The following is a 21,304-nucleotide window of genomic DNA, read 5'->3' on the forward strand; positions in this document are numbered from 1 at the left end:
TCAGCGGGGGAGCTGGCCCCAGGGAGGGGTTACCTGCCCCTCCCTTCCTTCCCTCCCCATCTCCAGCTGCCTCCCTCTTCCCGCTCCTCCACAACCACCCACACATGCAGGGCCTTGGAGTGGGGGTATGTCACCAGGGTGCAGAGGAGGCTACCCCCCCCCCCCCCCCCCCCCCCCGTCCCCTTCTGGCTGCCTCTGCCTCAATTTTATCCCACAACTTAGACATTCACATTATTCACACTCTCATTACACATACATATAGGATCTTGGGGGTGGGCACAATCACGGAGTCCAAATTACCATCAGGGTGTATACCTCACCCCTGACGTCGTTGCCCACCTCTCAATTTTAAATACACTTAGTCATTGAGGGCTAGCAGGAGGGACTATGCGCTTACCTGCTGCTCCTTGGCAGGTAGCTCCATGCCCTCCTGGGTTTTAATTACACCTTAGAACACACATGCATCAACACTACAATGAGCGGGTGGAGGGAGGTTTGGAGTCTTCTCCCACTCCCATTCTCTGCGGCCTGCTGGAGCGGGAGGGCTAGTGGGAGGAGTTGGCCGTCCGACTGCGGTCTGGGGTGTGGGGCCTCCCTGCTGCTGCGGAGTCGGGGCGGTCTGCCTCTCCCCACCGCAGGGAAAAGGGTAACACCACCTGGGTCTGGGTGCAATTCCCCCCTCCAGGGGCAAGGGTACCTAGACCCGGTTTGTAGAGTACGCTTGGGGAGTGTGATCGTGTGTACAGCGTCTCTTTATGTCTGTCTCCACGTTGGTTGAGTGTGGAGTGAGTGCATATGAGAGCATGAGGGTGGGAATGGATGTTTGTGTCTGTGGGTGCCTGTATGTCTGTGTCTATATGTCAGGTTGGGTATCAGACGCCACCTCTCTGGGGACACCTCAGGCCCTCCAAGGTTTGGAGGCCTATCTCCACCCACCACCACTTCCCCTGCCGGTGGCGGACTCCCTCAGGTGTCGGTGTGTTGGTGGTTCTTTGTGTCTGGGGGTGGGCGTCCGGGTACACACCGGCTCACTCCTTGGCGGCCGCTTGTCGGGGCCTGGGGCCTGGGGCTCGCTCGGGCCCATTTGGAGGTGGGGTGCCCCCGGCCTCTCGGCCTGGGGCTCGGTCACTCAGGCACAGCTGGGGGCCGGCGGAGCTCACGGGCGCGTCACTGCAACTCCCCCTGACTTCTGCTCCGCGGCTGCTGGGCGAGCCCTCATCTGGGACTCTCCTCAGCTCTTACTGGAACAGTGGCGCGGCTGCCCCTCTGTTGGTCTTCCATGGTCTCTTGTGTTCTGGGGGCCTCTGGATATCTGGAGTTTTGATCTCCTCCATACCCGCTTCACACCCTGGAGGACGGGGCTGTGGCCCCCCCACACTCCCTAGCAGATCATTACATGGAGAAACCTTTGGAATGCAAGCATGCTGATCCACACAGGTATGCACACATGGGTATTCACAGACGCGGACTAAAGCTTTCTTGGCTGCTGCCTCAAAGCACACTGTGCGCTGTCTATCTTGCGTGCTGCACAATATCGTTTATTATTTAGTAAATATTGATATCTATGACTAGCTAGTTTATTGTGATGGTGCTTTGTTTTCTCTATTATTATGTTGCTCTTTGTTGTTTGCTGTCTCCTCTGTTTGTTTGTTTTTGTTTGTTTGTTTTTTCTCCATACAGGTGACCCAGGAGTTCTTTTTTTTTTTCTCTCTCTCTTCCCCCCCCCTCTCACCGTCTCTTCTCCCCTTTGGTTTTCTTTCTTTCTCTCCCCCTCTTTCTCTCATTCATTCCCCCTGTCCTATTTATAAAAAAAAAAAAAAAAAAAATAATAATAATTTACTGCATAATATGTCAGATTAGAACATGTTATGAGCACAAAACTGAAGGGGAAACAATAAAAACAAAAATGAAAAAACAAATACTAAATTAAGTTAAAGGATATTTCTTACTATACTATATAATTGTATAATGTTGCGTTTGATTGCAAAAGAAAACCCACCAAGAAAAAAAGAAAGAAAGAAAAAGAGAGAATAGTTTAATATATTCAAAACACATTCTTTTCTTTTATTTAAGCTGTAGCGAGATTCAGATGGACAAAAGAGAAAGAAAATTATTACAGATTTGTTTTATTAATCATGAATAAACTTTATTATACACAACTCTAAATTTCAGTTGGTCTTAGTCAGATGTGTTTTTAATTAAATCCTGCAACACTGTGCTCGCTGCCATCACTTTATATCTTAGTGTGCAATTCAAATATATACTTATTACAATATTTTCCCCCTTAACTCTCAACTCGCGTTTTTAAAATGTCTGTGATCATATTTGTCCGTTGACTTCTGTCTGGGCCTCGAACGATTCATCAGACAGGTTGGCAGCCTCCAACTGATGCTCCAGACTTTCATCATCGCCTCTATTCTGATCAACTCTTATCTTAAACTTAGTGATGAACTCATTACTGGCCAGCGCGTCCTCCTTTTTAGGGCATGTGGGCTTTGATAACAGCCGGCTTTCCAGTCGCTCTGCAAAGAAAATTCACAAAACATTTCTTATTTGGTAAGCTTGTTAACAAATTTTAGTTCAGTTTTGCTGAAAGTTATAGCATGCATCAAGTAAGAAGCAATTGGTTTTTAAAAAGCATATACATTCCCCAAAACATTTTTATTATGTGCATTTTGGAGAATAAAAGATTGTACACAATTTCCCTTTTTAAAGTAAAAAGATTATTAAGTCTAATTCTTACTTATTCAGTAGATTAAAGTATTGAAACATCATTATTCATAAAATATGCACATTACAAAATTAAAGTTATTCAAAAACTACTCAAGTACTTACTCCAATACTCACATTATTCAAGTAAATTTAATTTTTGCCAATGTAATGTCACATAAAATCTTAATCTGAATAAGGGATTTGAACCCCACTGTCACGGCCATGGGATCAGCAGGCCGCTGACTAGTAGTGTTCTCTCTCTCTCTCTCGCCAGGGCGGAACTCATGGTGGGTTCACGCCCTCGGCCCACGCCCCTCTGAGGAGGAAACACCTGGGCCTCATCAGTGCAGCCAGCATTTAAGCCAGGGAGTGGCTTCTACTCATCACTGGATCGTTGTGTGTGACTCGCGTCAGTGCAGCCCGGCTCTGAGCAAGTTCTCTTTTGCTTCCCTGTGCAAAACCTCTAACGTGTGTTTCCTTCTGTACATAGATCCCCTGGACCCGACTCTGCATCCCCCGAGCGGTGTTTGGAGAGAGAGTCAGAAGAGGAGCAAGTGTCTTTTCCCTACCTGGATTTCCCCAGAGCCTTTTCCCTGTCACCGCTTTGTATATAGCACTATCCCCTGCACTGTTTGTATATACACCTGGTGGAACTGTAATAAATACAGACTGTGCCTCTGAGTCCTGCGTGTGAGTCCTCAAGCGAACCGTGACACCCACACAGATGAGAGCTTAGCAGTGAAGCTCTCTCTTAAAATTTGAGTTATAAAGTCAGAAGTTATCACTGACAGAGATCCATGTTCTTTTAACATAAGAAAGAATATTTGCTGAAATTGACATTAATCCAAGCCCTTAAAATGCCATTTTGGATTAAGCATTTCCTTTTAGAAAAGTCTTCAATGAGCAGGAAGCTCCAGTACTGAAAAAAGAAGCCAACATCAACTGCTAAACGTGCTAAAAGTAAGTAAGTCCCCGTAGACTCCTATGATCAAAACACATACAGTATAAAAGTTATAGGTTACAGATCTGAAAAGTAAAACAAATGTCAAAGTGCAAAAAGACTTATGGTCCCATAGAAGTCTATTCCATTTGCCTGGAATTAGGTGAACACCTTTGTGACAAATTTAATGGCTCAGTCATTTGTTTCATGTCATATTTAATAAAAGACTGACATGGTGGCATGTGGAATTGTCCATTTTGCACATATTTGGTCATTCTAAGCGTCAGAAGGGGAAAGATCATTCTGGGAATGCCTACTGGCGAAGGATGTGTGACTGACAAGTCCAGTGTGTGAAGTTTAACTACAGTCTAAGGAGCTTGGAAAGAAAAGCATCTGGACTTCTTTAAGTTTCTTGAAGATGTTTCACTTCTCATCTGAGAAGCTTCTTCAGTTCAGAATTTCTTCAGAGAACTGAAGAAGCTTCTTGAATGAGAGGTGAAATGCTCTTCAAGAAACTTAAAGAAGTCCAGATGCTTTTCTTTCCAAGCTCCTTAGACTACGATGACCTGAACGACTGAGAACCTTAACAGACAGTTCTTCCCTTCATTCATCATGCCTGATTTCAAAACACCAAGATGGCAGTCGTGAAAACACTCATCTTGAGTCTTCATGGGACTATGGTGAGATCAGTTATGCCTCTTATGATGCTGTCCCAGACTTCAAAGCAGTATAAAACATGTTTGCAGCCTGTAACAACTGTGCATGCGGTTATTTTTCGTTTTAAGATTTCCGTGTTTAAATCATAATAAGATTTATTTTTAATTTTAATTAACTTGAGGTGAGTCAGATTCTTTCATTCAAGTCACTGAATGAATCTCTTGACATGTTTGGGGGTAGGTGCCTTTTGTAGCATTTTAATGCAATTATCTGACAGATTATATGGTCTACACCATAGGTGTCAAACTCTGGCCAAATTTGGCCCGCAACCTAATTACATTTGGCCCGCGAAGCCATACCAAATTACTATTAGAGCTGGCCTACTGGTATTATACAGCTAATATATATTGTTTAGTATTAAGCTTTGCTTGTTCCATATTCAGTTTTTCAGCAAAATGTGTTTGAGTCCATAAGAAAAGATTCATTCTTATATCTGGAGGAATAAATATATTTCAATAAATATTAAAGTTAGCCCACGACTTTGATCCAGTTTTGAATTTTGGCCCACTGTGTATTTGAGTTTGACACCCCTGGTCTACACTGTTATTAACTATACTAACACTCTGTTCCAGAAGTCTGTGCTGCAAAGAGGCAAAGTGAATACCGCACCTGCAGGAGTAATGGGGGTCATCAGTCGGTTCAGCTGGATGTTCCAGTGCCGTACCTGTTGACTGGCATTCCTCAGCCTCTCCTGAACCTCCTGGAAACAAAAATCATGCAGGCATCTTCATCAGTGTTGTTTTAGAAGAGCACTAAATAAGATGCTGCTCACAAAGCCAGTCAAAACAAACTTGTTCACCTCCAGACGCTGGTGACTTCTTTGGCGAGATGCCTGCAGATCCTGGAGCTCCTGAGAGGCAGAGTTGAGGGCTGAGGGGGTGTCCTCATCGGGACTGCCATCTGACAGCTCCTGTATGGGGCTGAGGTTTTGCATTGTACGTTGCTGCTCCTGGAGGAGCTGGAAATGTTTCCTCTTTTCATCTTCAGCCTGCAGCAACCTGAAGGAGGGGAAAAAGGGAAGAAGCAACAGAAAATGTTAATACTTCTCATGGATATCTCAGATCTCCATCACAAATAAAATAATAAAGGGCCATAATAAGAGTTAGAAATCCATTGTTACCGCTCAAGCTCCAGTCTGGCCCTCTCCTCCTCCAGCCGAGCCTGGATCTCCATATTAAGGGCAACTTCCAGCTGCTGCTGTGTCAGCTCCAGCTCCCTGATCCTCTTCTTCTGTTGTTCAGCCTCCTTTTCCTTCACCTGCATCTCAGCCTGCATGCTGTCTTTTATCTATGCACACACACACACACAGCTACATAAACAGATGCACCAACAGAGCGGTATAAACTGACCTATTCCTGAATTACCTTTTCCTGGACTGTCATAACCATTTTTCCAAATCATTAAAGACTAGGTGTGAATTTTATAATGACAGTCAACATTTTGCTGGAGTTCTCAAAGATCAAAGTCAAGGAGAAAAGACTCTGTACATAATTGGTGTCAAGTGGAAAACTTTTTTTTTTACCATCACAGCCTCTTTCAGCTGTCTTTCCAGTTCCAGCTGCACCTCCCTCTGCTTCCTCCGCTCTCTCTCCTCTGCCTCCCTTCGGCGAGTTTCCAGTTCCCGTGCATGCTGTGAAACAGATGAAAGAGACATTGTTTGCTTTGTGTTTTCACCTCTATCCAGCAGGTGACACTAGGCCATCAGCTTCGAGGTTCAACGTATTGTGCTTTCAGCGGTGCTCTTCTTGATAACTTGGTTGAAGTAAGTGGGTATTTGAGTTCATGTTGCTTTCCTTACAGCTGTAAGTAATCTGCTCATTCCGCTTTTGATCTTTGGCACCAACAAGTGATTTTTTCCCAGAGAAGTGCTGCTCACAGGAGATTTCCTCCATTTCAGACCATTTTCTATAAACCGGTTAGATGGTTGTACAGTTTCTGAAATACTCAGACAAGCCTGTCCGACACAAACAACAATGCATGTTCAAAGTCATTTAAATCCCCTTTGACCTTCAGCAGGTCATCTTATTAATGTATACATGCCTAAATGCACTGAGCTGCTGCTATGTGATAGGCTGATTAGGTATTTGACCTAATGAGCAGCTCAACAGGTGTATCTAACAAAAATTTGGCCAGTGAGTGTACAGTGGGGCAAAAAAGTATTTAGTTAGCCACCGATTGTGCAAGTTCCCCCACTTAACATAAGAGTTATGAGTTATAAGATGCAGGTCGATGTGTAAAAATAACTCAGTTGTTTGGTGGTGGCTATGGCAGGGCTTCCACAGAGGCCAGCAGGTGGATGAGGGAAGGGGAAGCAGGAGGAGAGCCCCGAGGCGGCCACCAGTCCGAGTGTCAGGTGAACTGAACTTCAGGTAAGAAGTTATGACCTGCAGTCTATCTGGGTCAGATATAAACCAAGTTTAGGTGGAGTTTATTTTCGTTGTGCTGACTTTTTACAGTCAGTTACAATACCTCATACTGTGTGAGCTAGCATGACAAGTTTATACAGATGTTCGGTTGCTATGATGTTACTGATAGTGAACTTTATTTTATTCATAAGGTTAGTTAGTAGAGTTGCCAACAGCTCCTTAAAAAATGGAATGGTCCCTCATTCAGAGAAAATATTACGCGTTTGGTATTGAGCTGAGAAGAGACGCAGTTTGTCCCGGACTTCAGCTAGGATGGAAAAAGACACAAAACTGGAGTTATTCTGTCTTTACGCTGCACAGCTGCCTCTTCTCCTCTCATTATCTCTCCTCTCTCTCCTGTTGCTACTTCAATCATGAAACTGATCAATGATCAGCTGATCGTCTCTCTTGTTTGTTTATCACCCACTTTGAGCCAGAAAGAGGAAACCAGCAGATGTCGCGCTAAACAGCAGCAGCACGTTTAAGCTTGATCAGCTGTTGTTAGAATTTATTTAGTTAGAATGTTTGCTGGAGCCACAGCTGTAAAGCTGTAAAGCTGCTGGTCATGATGTCGGTTTGGATATGTGGTGAGAGGGAAACATGAAGATGAAACCAGGAGATGTCCTTACTGAATCATCAGAGCTGAACAGGTGATGGAGAAACAGGTTTACCTTTTAGGTGACAGGAATGAGTTGAAGTTATGAACTGTTTCTGAGAGATAAATAACACCAGGATCCTTTTTTTATGTAGCTGACAGCTGGTAACTGTGCAGGGGCGGGTCTAGCAAAGTGTTGCCAGGGGGCCAGGTAGGGCATTAACAGGGAAAGGTGGGCACAAAGAAATACTTTTCTTTTTTATTCTCATTTAAAATATCTAGCTTTTATTAAATAATTATCTGAATCTTGTGAAGAAAGTTTTTATCTGACGTAAAATGTATGGAAATCATACATATACCAAAAAGACTGTACATCACTGTCACAACAGCATTTGTTTTCATTCAAAGGCTTTATGGCTTTGGTGGGCCAATCTGTAGTGAAAATGCCCAATTTTTTGTCCCAGTCCAGCCCTGCAGGTTAATACTGGCAGTGTCACCATGCCAGCTGACTGCATTTCATCATCAGCCAGTGTTGTTCTCAATATTACCAAAGTAAGGCAGCATATAAAGTATTTACTTGCTTTCAGGTTTTATTCAAATGTTAGTCTTTTCAGTTGTTTCTCCACTTTTTTCCTGTTTCAAAATCAAACACCAGTTTGTGAGAAGATTATCTTCTTTTTTTTTTTTAACAGGCATTGGTTTTGCATTGGAATTGGCTAATTTGCCAATTGTATGTTAAAAATGTTCGTATTTTAATATTCAAAAATGTTTTTGCCCAAAACACATGTGCACTACATGTCAGTAAAAATACTATGCAAATATTGATGTCCTTGAATGCTGAATAAACACTGACTGATTGTATCTCTTGTACTTAATCAACACAGTATCTAAACACTTTGCACCGTAGTGGTTAAAATCTCATTCTAATAAGGTTACGGTTATTAGGTTTACAGGGTTATTGAATTATGGTGAACGGTTGGTAGAATTGTTTTTAACATTATCTGCCAATTACATCTGCCACCCTTCTCCAAATCTGTGCCCCTACCTGGCCCCCCCAACAAAAATTTTCTAGACACGCCACTGCATCCTGGTGCATATATATTGTGCATGCGTGTTCCTTTAGGAAACAGGAAGATTGGTAGGAGAAAGAAACGTATTAATCTTGTTTGTTAGGATCATAGCCATAAATGGAGGACTCTTATAAAGTCCATGGATTTTCATTCACACATATTACATGAGGTATCTACTCTTTACACACTAAGGATCCACACTACCAGGGCTACGGCACACAGCTGTTTTATAAATCATCAAAACCAATACTATCCTAAGATTTATTATATACAAAAATGATCTGTTCCAAAATGTTTTCATGTAATCCTGAAAACAGAAAAACAATCTTCTGCACTATTAACCATCCACAAATGGAAACAACAGACAATACAGGTGATTTTAGCTAAAAAGCCAAGAAAAAATTGTGTGGTGTTTTTTTTTTTCAAACGATGTAATTTACAGCCACAGAGGACAGAAAGCTGCAGTATGTAGAGAAAGAGAAGAGTTAAACCTATAATCAACATGAGTCCTTGTAGATGGCAGCCTCCGGTTTTTAAAGACTTCTATTGGTCTCTAGTGGACAACAGAGGTAACTGCAGGATTGGAGCCAGAATAGTGTAACTGCAGTTGAAAACGACATATTTTTTTGATTTCCCATAGAAAGTGTGTGTCCAGCCACGTGTCAGTCCAAGTGGCAGGATTTAGTAATTCTGGTAATAGTTAAATGTAAGTCATTCACAAATATTAAGTCGCAAGATTTCAGTCTGACTAACCTTGGAAGATTACACGAAGACAATGTCCAGATATGCAGACGCACGCATATATCTAGCGTATAAGAAATTTCTTTGCACAAACTGTTGAGTCAAATGCCATTTGTTTTTCACAGCTTCAAGGGGTGCACCGTTCCTAGAAATACTGCAATACCAGGTCGATGCGTGGAGTGGACGGAGCAAGCCCCTATTCCATCTCCCTGCTCCAAAAATCAATTTAATATATGGTCCCCGGGTAGGGGACGTATCAGATATTAAACTGATAAGAACAGATTTTTTTTTTTCTTTTTTATTTACAACACCATCTTACATTTCCATTTGCTCAACATTCCATTGAATACTTTTCATATTTCACAAAAACATCTTTTACATCATTCATAATAATCCTTCCACCTGTCCTTAATCGTGTCTATTCCCCATCTTTGTAATTCATGCCGATATATCCCCTCAAATTCCCTCTCTATATCCTTTATTGTTCCCATCTCTTTCCATTCATACCCCCCCCTTATATACCCCTGTCTTGCCCTCCATATCTTAAGTTTTGTAATTGATAACAACATACAACGTATTTTATTTTCCTCCTTCTTTTTATCCTTAGGCCTAAGATAAGTTATTTCCTCATATGTCAAAGCCTCTAGTCCCTTATACCTCCTCTTCATTCCAGCCCATACCTTTTTTGCATATTTGCACCCCCATAGGACGTGTTCAATCGTTTCTTCCTCTGTGCAATTATCCCTCGGACATTCTTTTAACTTCCCCAAATTATGTGCATACATCGTAGTCCTTACAGGTAATTTCCTATGTAGGTGCATCCAATTAAAATCTTTCAAAACATTCTTATAACTCTTATCCTGTGCGTATTCCCAAACTTCCGAACTCACTATCCCCTGGTTGTAGTTAGCATTCCTCACCAGTTTTTTATACAGAAGTTTATGATTTTGTATTGTATCCACCTCCCTGCACTCTATATGTCTCTTTCCCCACTTAACCATCCTCTGAAAGTATTCTGGTCTTGTCTCTGCCTTCGGCCCCTGATTTTCCCACCCAATTAAAAACCGGTATGGAATAGCTAACCAGAACCATAACAATATCTGACATTTATGAATATATGGCTTCTTTAACAGCGTACACACATTTGCATAAAAAATCGTATCTAACTTTAACGGAATGTTCGGTACCCCTTTTCCCCCATCGGCAACCTCCTGATACATTTGTACTCTCTTTACGTACTCGTAACCTCCCCATATAAAGTTAAATATTCCCCTCATTATTTGTGCTCTAAATACTTGTGGCATCGGGAACACATAGCCTAGATACAATAATTTCGGCACCACCTCACTCTTTATCACTAACACCTTCCCAGTAATTGTAAGCTTCCTCATTTTCCATAGTCGTAATTTCCTTTCCACCTCTGCCATCTTCCCCTTCCAGTTCCAAATAGCATCGCCCTCCTTATTCCCAAAAGAAATTCCTAGAATGTCCATAGGACCTTCACACAAAGTATAATCACAAATATTTTCCCTTCTACCTTCCCACGTCCCCAAGTACTTATATTTTGTCTTTTCCTTATTTATTTTTGATCCTGTAACTTCTTCATATATTTTTAATATTTCCACAACTTCTCTTAAACTGTCGTCGTCCGCTAAATATAGTATAGTATCATCCGCATATTGAGATATTTTCAAACATTCCCCCCCCGGCATCATTATCCCCCTCACTCTTTTATTCTCCCGAATCGCACAAGCCAATGGTTCAACATATAATACATAGAGTACCACCGATAACGGGCACCCTTGTCTCAACCCCCTCGCTTGATGAACTTTTTCCGTGAGGAACCCGTTCAATTTGATTTTTGAATATATCTCTTTATAAAGGATCCTCACCCACCTTATAAATTGTTTTCCCAAGCCCATCTTAGTCATTACCTCCCACAAAATTTCGTAATCTAGCCTATCAAATGCCTTTTGTTGGTCTAAACTTACACAGATTGCCGCCATTTTTCTATCCTTTACATATGCAAGTATGTCTCTATGTAATTGTATATTCCATGAAATTTGTCTCCCCTTCACCCCACACGTTTGATCACTTCCCACTATATCCGACATTACCCCTACCAATCTATTTGCAATTATCTTACTTAAAATCTTATAATCTACACATAACATAGTGAGCGGTCTATAATTATCAAGTAAATGAGGATTCCCTTTCTTAAATAATAACGAAATCACACCCGTCCTCATACTCTCCGCCATCTCTTCCCCCTCTAATATTTCTTTAAAGACCTCCAACAAATGTAACCCTATCACTCCCCAAAATACCTCATAAAATTCTTTCGTTAATCCATCTATTCCTGGTACCCTATTTACCTTCATTCCCTTTACCACCTTATATGCCTCTTCCATCGTTATTTCCCTTTCCAGAAACTCCCTATCTTCCTCTACTAATCTCCTCTTTAATGACCCCAAAAGAACATCTCTTTTTTCTGTCCCTACTTTTTCTTTTCTAAATAAATCCTCGTAATATTCTTTTACTACCCCCAACATGCTTTCCCTCCCTATAATCTCCTTCCCATCCTTTTCCAATTTCTCTATAACCCCCCTTTTATCCCTACTTTTCATCTTTTTAAAAAAATATGCGGAACACCTTTCATCTTCCTCATACTCTTTCTGTTTTAATTTATATGTTTCTGCTCTTGCCTTCCTCTCTAATAACTCCTCTTGCCTCACCTTTAAGTCTTCAATTTTCAAATCTACATTTTTTTCCTTCCCCTCCTTTTGTATAACATAAATATGTTCTATCTCTTTTTGTAACATATTAAATTCTTCTTTTCTACGTTTAGATCTATCTGTACAATATTCTATCGTAAATATTTTTATCTTGCGTTTTACATCCTCCCACCAATCCCCTTTTTTTCCATAAAGTTCTTTTACTTTCACCCATAAAGGGAAGATCTCTAAAAATTTATCCCTATAATCTTTTTCCTTTAACACCTCATTATTTAATTTCCAATATCCCTTCCCGTATTCCATCCCTTCTATCTCCAAATCCACCTCTACCGCCTGGTGATCCGTGAGTAGAACCGGAATCGTTTTTCCCCCTTTAATTTTACACTTTTTATCTATCAAAATATAGTCCAACCTACTCTGTACCCCCCTTGTATTCCTCCATGTATACCCTACTTTTTTCCCCAGAAGTCTGCCCATAACATCCGTTAACCCGTATTGTCTTATAAATGTCTTTAATGGGAGAGAAAATTTTTCTTTTTCTAAAGATACATTAAAATCCCCTCCCACTATAATATTTTTCCTTGTAATAAAACAAGTGTCCATCGACAAAAGGAGTTCTCTTCTTTGTTTTGGATCCACATGTGCATACACATTTATTATCCGGCTTTGGACCCCGTTTTTTTCTACATCTACCACCATCACTCTTCCCTGTATCACCGTATAACTTTCTTTTATTTTTATACTTTTATTTCCACACAACACTCCCACCCCTGTCCCATATACTCCTCCTATACTCCATGCCGATTCACCCCCCCTCCACTGCTCCGAAAAAATAACAACATCCTTCTCGTCCTTCAAATGTACCTCCTGTAATAAACATACATCAAAATTATAAAACAACAGAAATTCATATACCATTTGTCTTTTTCTGGCATTTTTTAACCCCCTTACATTTAACGTAATTATTCGGAACCTCACCATTTTGTAGTAAAAAAAGGGGTATCTATACACCTAAGCAGAGGGCACTTAATAATTTTATAACAAAGAAACAAAAGAAAAAAACAGATACCATCTCCTAGTTGTCTTTTTGATCTTCATATCCCCTGAAAAAAAGGAAAACTTTACAAAATTAGAGCCGAAAAAGAAAAAAAAAGAAAAACCTCTGTCGTCCATTTTCCCCTTCCTTATTAGTCCATGTTGACTTGCGCCAGCAAATTTTTTATAAATGAATCTTCCGATTTTTCTTCACTTTCTACTTCTTCTTCTTCAACGTCTCCATCACTCGTTAAATCACTCATTGGTGTGTGCATACATTCAGTCTGCGTCCCTCTCAACACATACGCTCCCCTCTTCCATCCGCTCTCCTTTACCTTCTTTCAAATTAGTCTCTCCTGGAGGGACTCCCGAGCTCACTTTCCTACGCCTTTTGGCCGACTTTCTTCGTGGCTTAGCTGCCACTTCCCATATTTGTCCTTCTTCGCACTGCTTCTCCCCATTTTTCTCCCCCATCTTATCGCCTTCTTCTTTTCCTTGTTCGGCCCCATCCTCTCCCCCCCCCCCCCCCCCCCCTTCTTCCTCATTAGTCTGATTCCTTTCTGCTGGTGGCGCCTCTTGTGCGCTTCCCCCAATATTTGTTCCTATATCCGTTTCTTCATACCGCTCTACCTCGGTCCCTGCTTTAGCTGCTTCCGAATATGATCTAGGCCTAGTGCAATCTCTTGCCATATGTGTATCTGAGCCACATAAGTGACACCTTCTAGGCTCTTTGCAGTCTCTTGTGATATGGCCATTTTTCCCGCAGCTCCTACACCTCACCTGCTCACAATTGTCTGCATTATGTCCCGTACTGCCGCATTTTCTGCATGCTTGTGGCTGTCCTGCATACACCAAAAAACCTCTGTCTGCTCCGATGGAAAACACTGCAGGCGGGTGGCAGTATCCATCTTCCGTTGTCATATCCATTTTAAGTTTTACCCGAAACTGTCTTTTTCCAGTCCATAGGCCTAGCCCGTCCTTTATTTTTCGTACCCCTGGGAGCACTGTAACGTACCGCCCCAGGAAGTACTTAATGGTCTCTTCTGTAACCCAGGGATTATACATGTGAACCGTTAAAATCCCATAATCGTTCCTGTATAACGGGGTTACCATATATTTTTTTAGTTCTTCATTTTCTTCTGTACCACATCTCTTTCTCACCTCCTCCGCGTACTCTCCCGTGCAAAAAGTCACGTCATAGTGCTTACTTGCCGTGCTTTGCTGGAGGCAGTAGATTTCCTCTGGTTGTACCTTCAATGCATCATAAAGAATCCTTCGTCCGAAATTAATTCTGTCATGGAAATCCTTTTCTTTATCCATTAGTTCGAATCTCAAGGTATTCCTCGTTCCATACGACCATGTATTCCTCTCCGAAAAATTGGCCGACGTCGCCGCCATCCTACATTGCTTCTCGCCTTGTAACTGATAAGAACAGATTTTTTTTTTTCTTTCGAAAAAATTTTATTGACACTCAGACATAAGTCAAAACATCGTCATCTCATTTGGTTCACAATCCCACCCCATTTAAAAGGATTACTTCTTTTTATTACCTCCCTTCACCCCCTTAAAAATACAAGCTAATAAAATTTAAAAGGTTAAAATTAACCATCCCATCCTTTTACAAGCTCCTGGTGCTCAGAGGGGATCCTCCCCACCTTGCTCCTTCCCACCAGCCTCTCCCGGAGAGTCAGGCCGCTGCTGCTTTGACCTTTCTGTGTGCGGCACCGGCTCCTCCATCCGAATGGGCACAGAGGCGATTCTTCTTTGTGGCTGCTCTCTCAGCTTGATGTTTGTAGCACAGATCTCTTTTATTGTTGCTGTTGCCATTCGAAGAGCAGCCACGGGGGGGATCTGCATGTGCTTGCTTACCAGCAAGTTTCTGGAGGTCCAGATGGCGTCTTTTATAGCAGCGAGAGTGAGCCACTGCTTTTCAAGGCCTTTCCCTTGTGCCTTTACTCCTTGGCTCACCCCATAGAGTACTAACTGTGCTGTTAGGACCTCCCTTGCTGGTAAGTACGGGAATTGTGAGGAGCCGGCCATTTCCCACAGGTCTCCGGCAGCGCTGCACTCCCAGAGTAGGTGCCTCACCGTCTCTGGCGCGCCACAACCAGGTCGGGGACACATAGCTGTTGCAGACATTCCCCTGGAGTGCATTACGGCCCTGACTGGGAGGATCCCATGAGCCACCATCCAGGACAAATCCCGGAGCTTGTTTGAAAGAATGGGATGGTTCACCAAACGCCACACCTCTGTGGCTTCTCCAATAGAGAGACCTCTAACTGGAGTCACATCTTCCCGCCCCTGCACAACAGAAATGAGAGAACGGTGTTTAGTTAAAATGTCCAAGCCTTGATCCTCCAAATTAAAAGAGACTAAGAAGGATTTTAACTCAGCATAGGCTGAAGGAAGACTAAAAGAGACGGGTACTCTAAGATCTACTGGTATAAGTTTTCTCTGTCTTAGGTAGCTGCCCAACCAAAATCTAACCCATGCCTGTGTTTGGGAGTTACTACTACGGCCCGTAGCCTGTCTCATGTGGCTGCTCGTATAGAGGCTTCCCATGAACAAATACAAGTCTGGGACTCCCTTTCCTCCATCCTCCTTCATCTTCTTCATTATCCCCCTTCTGAGTCTTTCCCATTTAGAGCTCCATAGGAAGATAGAAATGGCCCGTTCCAGTTCTTGCAGCACATTTCTGGGTGGCAGAAAAACTGCGCTAACTAATAGAAGCAAGGGTAAGATCACTGCCTTAATGACTAAAACCTTCCCCCCAAGAGTCAGCGTTCTCAGTCCCCAGAACCCCAATCGTTGCTTTACTTTCCCTATAATTTCAGGCCAATTTGTCTTCCCTCCCCCTTCCTTATCAAATCTAACCCCTAAAATCCTCTGGTCAATTTGTGTCACGTCCATCTCAAGTCCAGTCAGCTCTGTAGTCCCCCATGGTCCATAAAATTGTGCCTGAGTCTTACTCTTGTTGAGTTTGGAGGCTGAGGCCTTCCCAAACCAATCCGTAGCCTCAAAGGTCCTCTTCACCGATGGAAGGTCTGTACATAAAATGTTAATATCATCCATGTACAGGACACACTTTGCTGCTTGACCACCACTCCCAGGTATTTCCATCCCCTTTATGCCTTTATCTTTCCTCAAGATCTGTGCCAATGGTTCTATACAAATGACATATAGGGGTGCAGACAAAGGGCATCCCTGACGAACACCACAGTGTACCTCCACCGCACTGGTCAGGGTCCCATTCACAACAAATCTACTCTCTATCCCATTGTATAGCAGCTTCACCCAAGAAATAAGTCGTTCTGGAAAGCCCATCTTCTGCAGCACTCTGATGAGATACTGATGTGATATTCGGTCAAAAGCTTTCTCAAAATCCAAATTCAAGACGATTAATCGCTTGTTTCTATCCCTCGCAAAACAAATGGTATCCCTGATCAGTACGAGGCTGTCCGCGATCCTCCTGCCCTTTACAGCGCAGGCTTGATCCGGGTGGATTATCTGACTTAAAACTGGTCGTATCCGTGCTGCTAAGAGCTTGCTAAATAGCTTGCAATCGCAATTTAGAAGCGTAATCGGTCTCCAATTTTTCAAGTCAGTCTTATCTTTGCCTTTATAAATAAGCGTGACTAAACCCATTCTAAAACTATCAGGCAACCTGTCTAATTTGCTAAAATCTATAAACACTGAAAGTAGGTCCGCAGCCAAAATGTCCCAAAAGGTCAGATAAAATTCAATCGACAGTCCATCTGTCCCAGGGGACTTCCCAGCTTTAAAACTCTTAAGACATTGGCTTAGCTCGGACAATGTAAAAGCTTGCCCTAGAGTGTCACTAGCCTCAACAGTCTTATCAATAAATTCCAAGGTTTGTGTAATGACTCGTCCATCCACATTTTTCTCCCCATACAACTCTTTGTAATAATCTTCAATCACCCGCATGATATCCTCGGTATTCACAACTTTTTCTCCAGCTCTGTTTCTTAACTGAGAGACAAAACCAGGTTTACTCATAATTTTTTTAAAAAAATATCTTGTGCATTTTTCTCCTTCTTCTCTCTCTTTCTCTCTACTTCTCAATATGACCCCCCTACTTTTTGTGTCCGCAATCACCTGCATTTCCTTTTTGACCTCTTTAATTTCTTCATTAAAGTCCATCCCCCATTGATTTAAGAGATAGTATCTCTGTAGTCGTTTCTGTAATCCCCTCATGCGTCTGTCCTCCGCAGCCTTCTTCTTTTTTCCTGCCTGTTTAAAAAATGACTGTGTCCTTCCCTTCACCATTTCCCACCACAAAGCCCGTGTTTCATAAAGATCCTGTAGAGTCTGCCATTCACTATACCGCTCCCTGTACTGTCTGACCAGGTTCTGGTCCTCCAGCAGGGAGCAGTTAAGCCTCCACACTCCTCTCCCCATCGTCACACCTAAACCAAAGGAGATAGTAGCGGTCAGCATCAGGTGATCAGAAAAGAAAGCAGGCATCAACCTAGCCTCAGTTGGTACAGCGTCTCTCACAAACAAGTAGTCGATCCGAGAGGCCCTAACGCCATCCCCACTAAACCAGGTATAGCCCTCCTCCCTGGGGTGCACCGCTGCAAAACAGTCTGTTAGTTTAAAATCTCTAACCAACCCCTGCAGTAAGAGTGACGTCTTATCGACCTTAAAATCTTGCCTGGCTCGTTTCCTGTCCTTCCTGCTTAAAACACAGTTAAAATCCCCCCCAAACACTAAAGGCACCCTCCCCAACAAGTGGGGCTGCAGTGCCTCTAGGAGATCATATCTCTCATGTTTATCATTAGATCCATAAACATTTAAGAGGTTAAATTCCTTTTCCATATATTTCAAATTGACTAAAAGTGCTCTTCCTTCTCTCACCACAGTGCTCCCCTTCACCAGCACGAGGGGGTTTTTAACCAAGACGGCTACTCCATCATTTTTATTCCCGTTTGATCCACTCCATATTGACAGTTGCGGCCACATGTCCTGCCACTGATTGTATGCTTTTAAGAAAGGTATTGCACATTCCTGAATTAAAATCACATCTGACGTTACACTATTTAAAAAGGATAAAACACTTTGGGCTCTCACTTTGGTCCTAACACTTCTAACATTTATAGATGAGAAGGTCAGAGCCATGAAGAGTAAAACAAGAAGCAGGCTAGTCATTATAAAACTGAAGGGAGTTTGTTCTCCTCAAAGGCTCAACCCAAAACTTCGGGGGTCGTACCATCAATTTATTTCTTGTGAGCATAGCTCTTCCTTCACCTCACCTGGTTCCGGAGGGAGGACAGTCACTCTATTCCCCTTACGGACTCTAGGTGACGGCCTTTGTCGCAAAGCTGCATTAGCCATACGATCCTTAGGAGTTGACTGTAAAACTATATTAAGAAAGGAAACCTCGTTTGGCGAGCCAGAGGGGAAGACCCTGGAGTCCTCCCCAGAGGAGCTCTCTGACGGTGTTTCAAGCCTACCCCTCTTCCCTGAAACAATTGTCCCGGAAGACAATTCTGCTGCAGTCCTCTTTGCCAACTGGGTGTCGGGGGGGGGCGGGGGGGGGCTGCTCTTGGGCATTGTCACTTTCACCCCTTTCTCCTTCCTGAGCTCCACTCTCCTCCTGCCCGCTCTCCCCCTCCTCTGAGGTTTCTGGTCGGGCAGGTCTTCCATGCTCCTCCCCATTTCCCGCCCCTCCCTGTTCCTCCCCTCCATTCACAGGTGCTGGCGGCAGGTTCAAATTATCTGCCCCAGCTGCATCAATCAAGACAACCTCATTTCCTATTGCAATCAGGTTTTGCTCGTTAATCGGGTTTGTCCTTTTAAGTTTATTTGCAAAAGACCTCGGGCAGTCCCTGAAGAGATGACCTTCCCCTCCACATAAATTGCACTTACGGTCATTTTTGCATTCAGCGTACGTATGTCCTTTTTCCTTACATTTCCCACAAATGATTTCCTCGCACGCCTCTACCAGATGCCCATGCTCCCCACACCTCCGGCAGAGCTTTGGTTGGCCCTGGTAATGAATGTAGCCTCTATTTTCCCCCAAGACTATCATGGACGGGAGGTGTTTTAGACCCCGGAACCCTTGCGGGTCTTCCCATTGCTGTATGGGTACCTTCCATGCACAGTTCCATATCCCATCCATATCCCTTACCTTCCTTGCCTGACCCTTCACTGTACAGTACCTCCCCAACCATACACAAATATCTTGGGCATTTACCGTTTCATTAAACATTCTGACAATTACCGTCTTCAAGGTATTGTCCGTCAATTTCTCCACATTGAAAATTTCAAATTGTGGTCTCACATTCTCGTACCTCATCCAAAACTCCTCTAGCAAAGCGCTTGAACAAAAACTTACATCGAAACCTCTGTTGAAAGGCAGAGTCAGGATGCAGTTTAAGTCATTTGGCGAGAAGCCCAGCACCTGTTGAATCAGCTTCCTAGAAAAATCCAACCTGGACATCTTAGGTAGTTCTCCAACATTTTCAGCCAAGTTGAAACGCACACTGTGGTGCCTCCGCATGCTGGCATAAGCCGCCATGGCGGAGGCACCCAAAATCAGGCAGCGCCTGATACAATCAAACAACAACAATCAAAACACTGAAAAGTTTTCAATGTACAATAAATAAATTCTATAAGCGCCACCTACCTTCCAGCTGCAGAAAATACCCAAGGTTTCACCGCCCGGACACCCAAAGGAGAGGATCGCAGTCTTAGCCTAAGACCGAGAATCAAGTGCGAACTGATAAGAACAGATACTACACTTGATCTTAGCCAAAAGGCCGAGAAGCGATACCCACATATCGCACGACAGAAACGACTCATTCTGCTTACTGCAACTCTAACTCATGGTTACAATGAAGAACACAGTCGCCTTCTAACAAATGGTAGAGGACAGGTCGATGTTTTACTGACGTTTTACCTCCGAAACATCACAATATAACTATGGTCGGCATGTTTCAGTTTTTAAACGGCGCCACATATATGACGACACTTTAGTTTCTGAAACGCCGGTCAGCGCATGCCGGTTAATGAGATTCAAAATCACGTGGTCGCCTGCAGTCCAATCAGCGGTCGTTGAGACGGAGCGTCTTCAATTCATTTTTATAACTTTCTTGGCGTTATAATTGTTTTCATAATATGATAATTACATACTGTTACATTTTTAATGTTTCTCCTCCCGGTAACTGTATTCCTGTTATGTCTGGGCTAATTGCACAAGCCAACGGTTCTACATATAACATGTACAGTAAGACTGAGAGGGGGCGACCTTGGCACAGACCTCTCATTTGTCTTTCATCCCAGCTTTTTTGGGGGTGACTGGGTGGGGGGATATTGCTCACAGCAAATTCCTAAAAACCTCCTATTGATCATTGTTGCTCCCATAGATACATTTCAGTTTACCAGTCATGAGGCTCCAAATTATACCAGGAGTGGGGTTTGAACCCACGAGAGCATGCGCTCATTGGAGCTTAAGCCCAACGCCCTAACCACTCGGCCATCCTGATGCATATATATTGTGCATGCGTGTTCCTTTAGGAAACAGGAAGATTGCTAGGAGAAAGAAACGTCTTAATCTTGTTTGTTAGGATCATAGCCATAAATGGAGGACTCTTATAAAGTCCATGGATTTTCATTCACACATATTACATGAGGTATCTACTCTTTACACACTAAGGATCCACACTACCAGGGCTACGGCACACAGCTGTTTTATAAATCATCAAAACCAATACTATCCTAAGATTTATTATATACAAAAATGATCTGTTCCAAAATGTTTTCATGTAATCCTGAAAACAGAAAAACAATCTTCTGCACTATTAACCATCCACAAATGGAAACAACAGACAATACAGGTGATTTTAGCTAAAAAGCCAAGAAAAAATTGTGTGGGTTTTTTTTTTCAAACGATGTAATTTACAGCCACAGAGGACAGAAAGCTGCAGTATGTAGAGAAAGAGAAGAGTTAAACCTATAATCAACATGAGTCCTTGTAGATGGCAGCCTCCGGTTTTTAAAGACTTCTATTGGTCTCTAGTGGACAACAGAGGTAACTGCAGGATTGGAGCCAGAATAGTGTAACTGCAGTTCAAAACGACATATTTTTTTGATTTCCCATAGAAAGTGTGTGTCCAGCCACGTGTCAGTCCAAGTGGCAGGATTTAGTAATTCTGGTAATAGTTAAATGTAAGTCATTCACAAATATTAAGTCGCAAGATTTCAGTCTGACTAACCTTGGAAGATTACACGAAGACAATGTCCAGATATTCAGACGCACACATATATCTAGCGTATAAGAAATTTCTTTGCACAAACTGTTGAGTCAAATGACATTTGTTTTTCACAGCTTC

At 42.7% G+C, this 21,304-nt stretch overlaps 1 protein-coding gene, 2 non-coding genes and 1 pseudogene across 4 annotated transcripts; all 4 read right to left on the minus strand.

Moving 5' to 3' along the window:
- Positions 1-1,941: 1,941 nt before the first annotated feature.
- LOC147312649 (uncharacterized) lies at positions 1,942-13,435 on the minus strand. Of its 2 annotated transcripts, XM_086264248.1 has the most exons (6): positions 13,286-13,435; positions 5,892-5,999; positions 5,490-5,656; positions 5,169-5,367; positions 4,979-5,069; positions 1,942-2,522 (listed from the first exon to the last, which is right to left on the minus strand). In XM_086264248.1, exons 2-6 carry the CDS (start codon positions 5,892-5,894, stop codon positions 2,320-2,322), a joined length of 663 nt encoding a protein of 220 aa, XP_086120374.1. In that variant the 5' UTR covers positions 5,895-5,999; positions 13,286-13,435; the 3' UTR covers positions 1,942-2,319. The 2 variants fall into 2 exon arrangements, with proteins under 2 accessions (XP_086120374.1, XP_086120373.1); XM_086264247.1 differs by lacking the exon at positions 13,286-13,435 and having other exon boundaries at positions 5,892-6,038.
- On the minus strand, positions 9,310-9,494 carry LOC147312650 (U2 spliceosomal RNA). The gene has a single exon (XR_015125261.1). It is a non-coding gene; the product is annotated as a U2 spliceosomal RNA (small nuclear RNA).
- A 6,214-nt stretch (positions 13,436-19,649) lies between the features above and the next one.
- Positions 19,650-19,744, minus strand: LOC147312651 (U2 spliceosomal RNA; annotated as a pseudogene).
- Positions 19,745-20,375: 631 nt separating this feature from the next.
- On the minus strand, positions 20,376-20,458 carry trnal-uaa (transfer RNA leucine (anticodon UAA)). Its single transcript has one exon. It is a non-coding gene; the product is annotated as a tRNA-Leu (tRNA).
- Positions 20,459-21,304: the final 846 nt, after the last annotated feature.

This window comes from Aulonocara sp. 'chitande type north' Nkhata Bay, linkage group LG15 (assembly GCF_057382095.1).
Source record: "Aulonocara sp. 'chitande type north' Nkhata Bay isolate Kocher_YH1m ecotype deep benthic linkage group LG15, A_spYH_male_GT1.1, whole genome shotgun sequence".
Classification (NCBI taxonomy): Eukaryota; Metazoa; Chordata; class Actinopteri; order Cichliformes; family Cichlidae; genus Aulonocara; species Aulonocara sp. 'chitande type north' Nkhata Bay.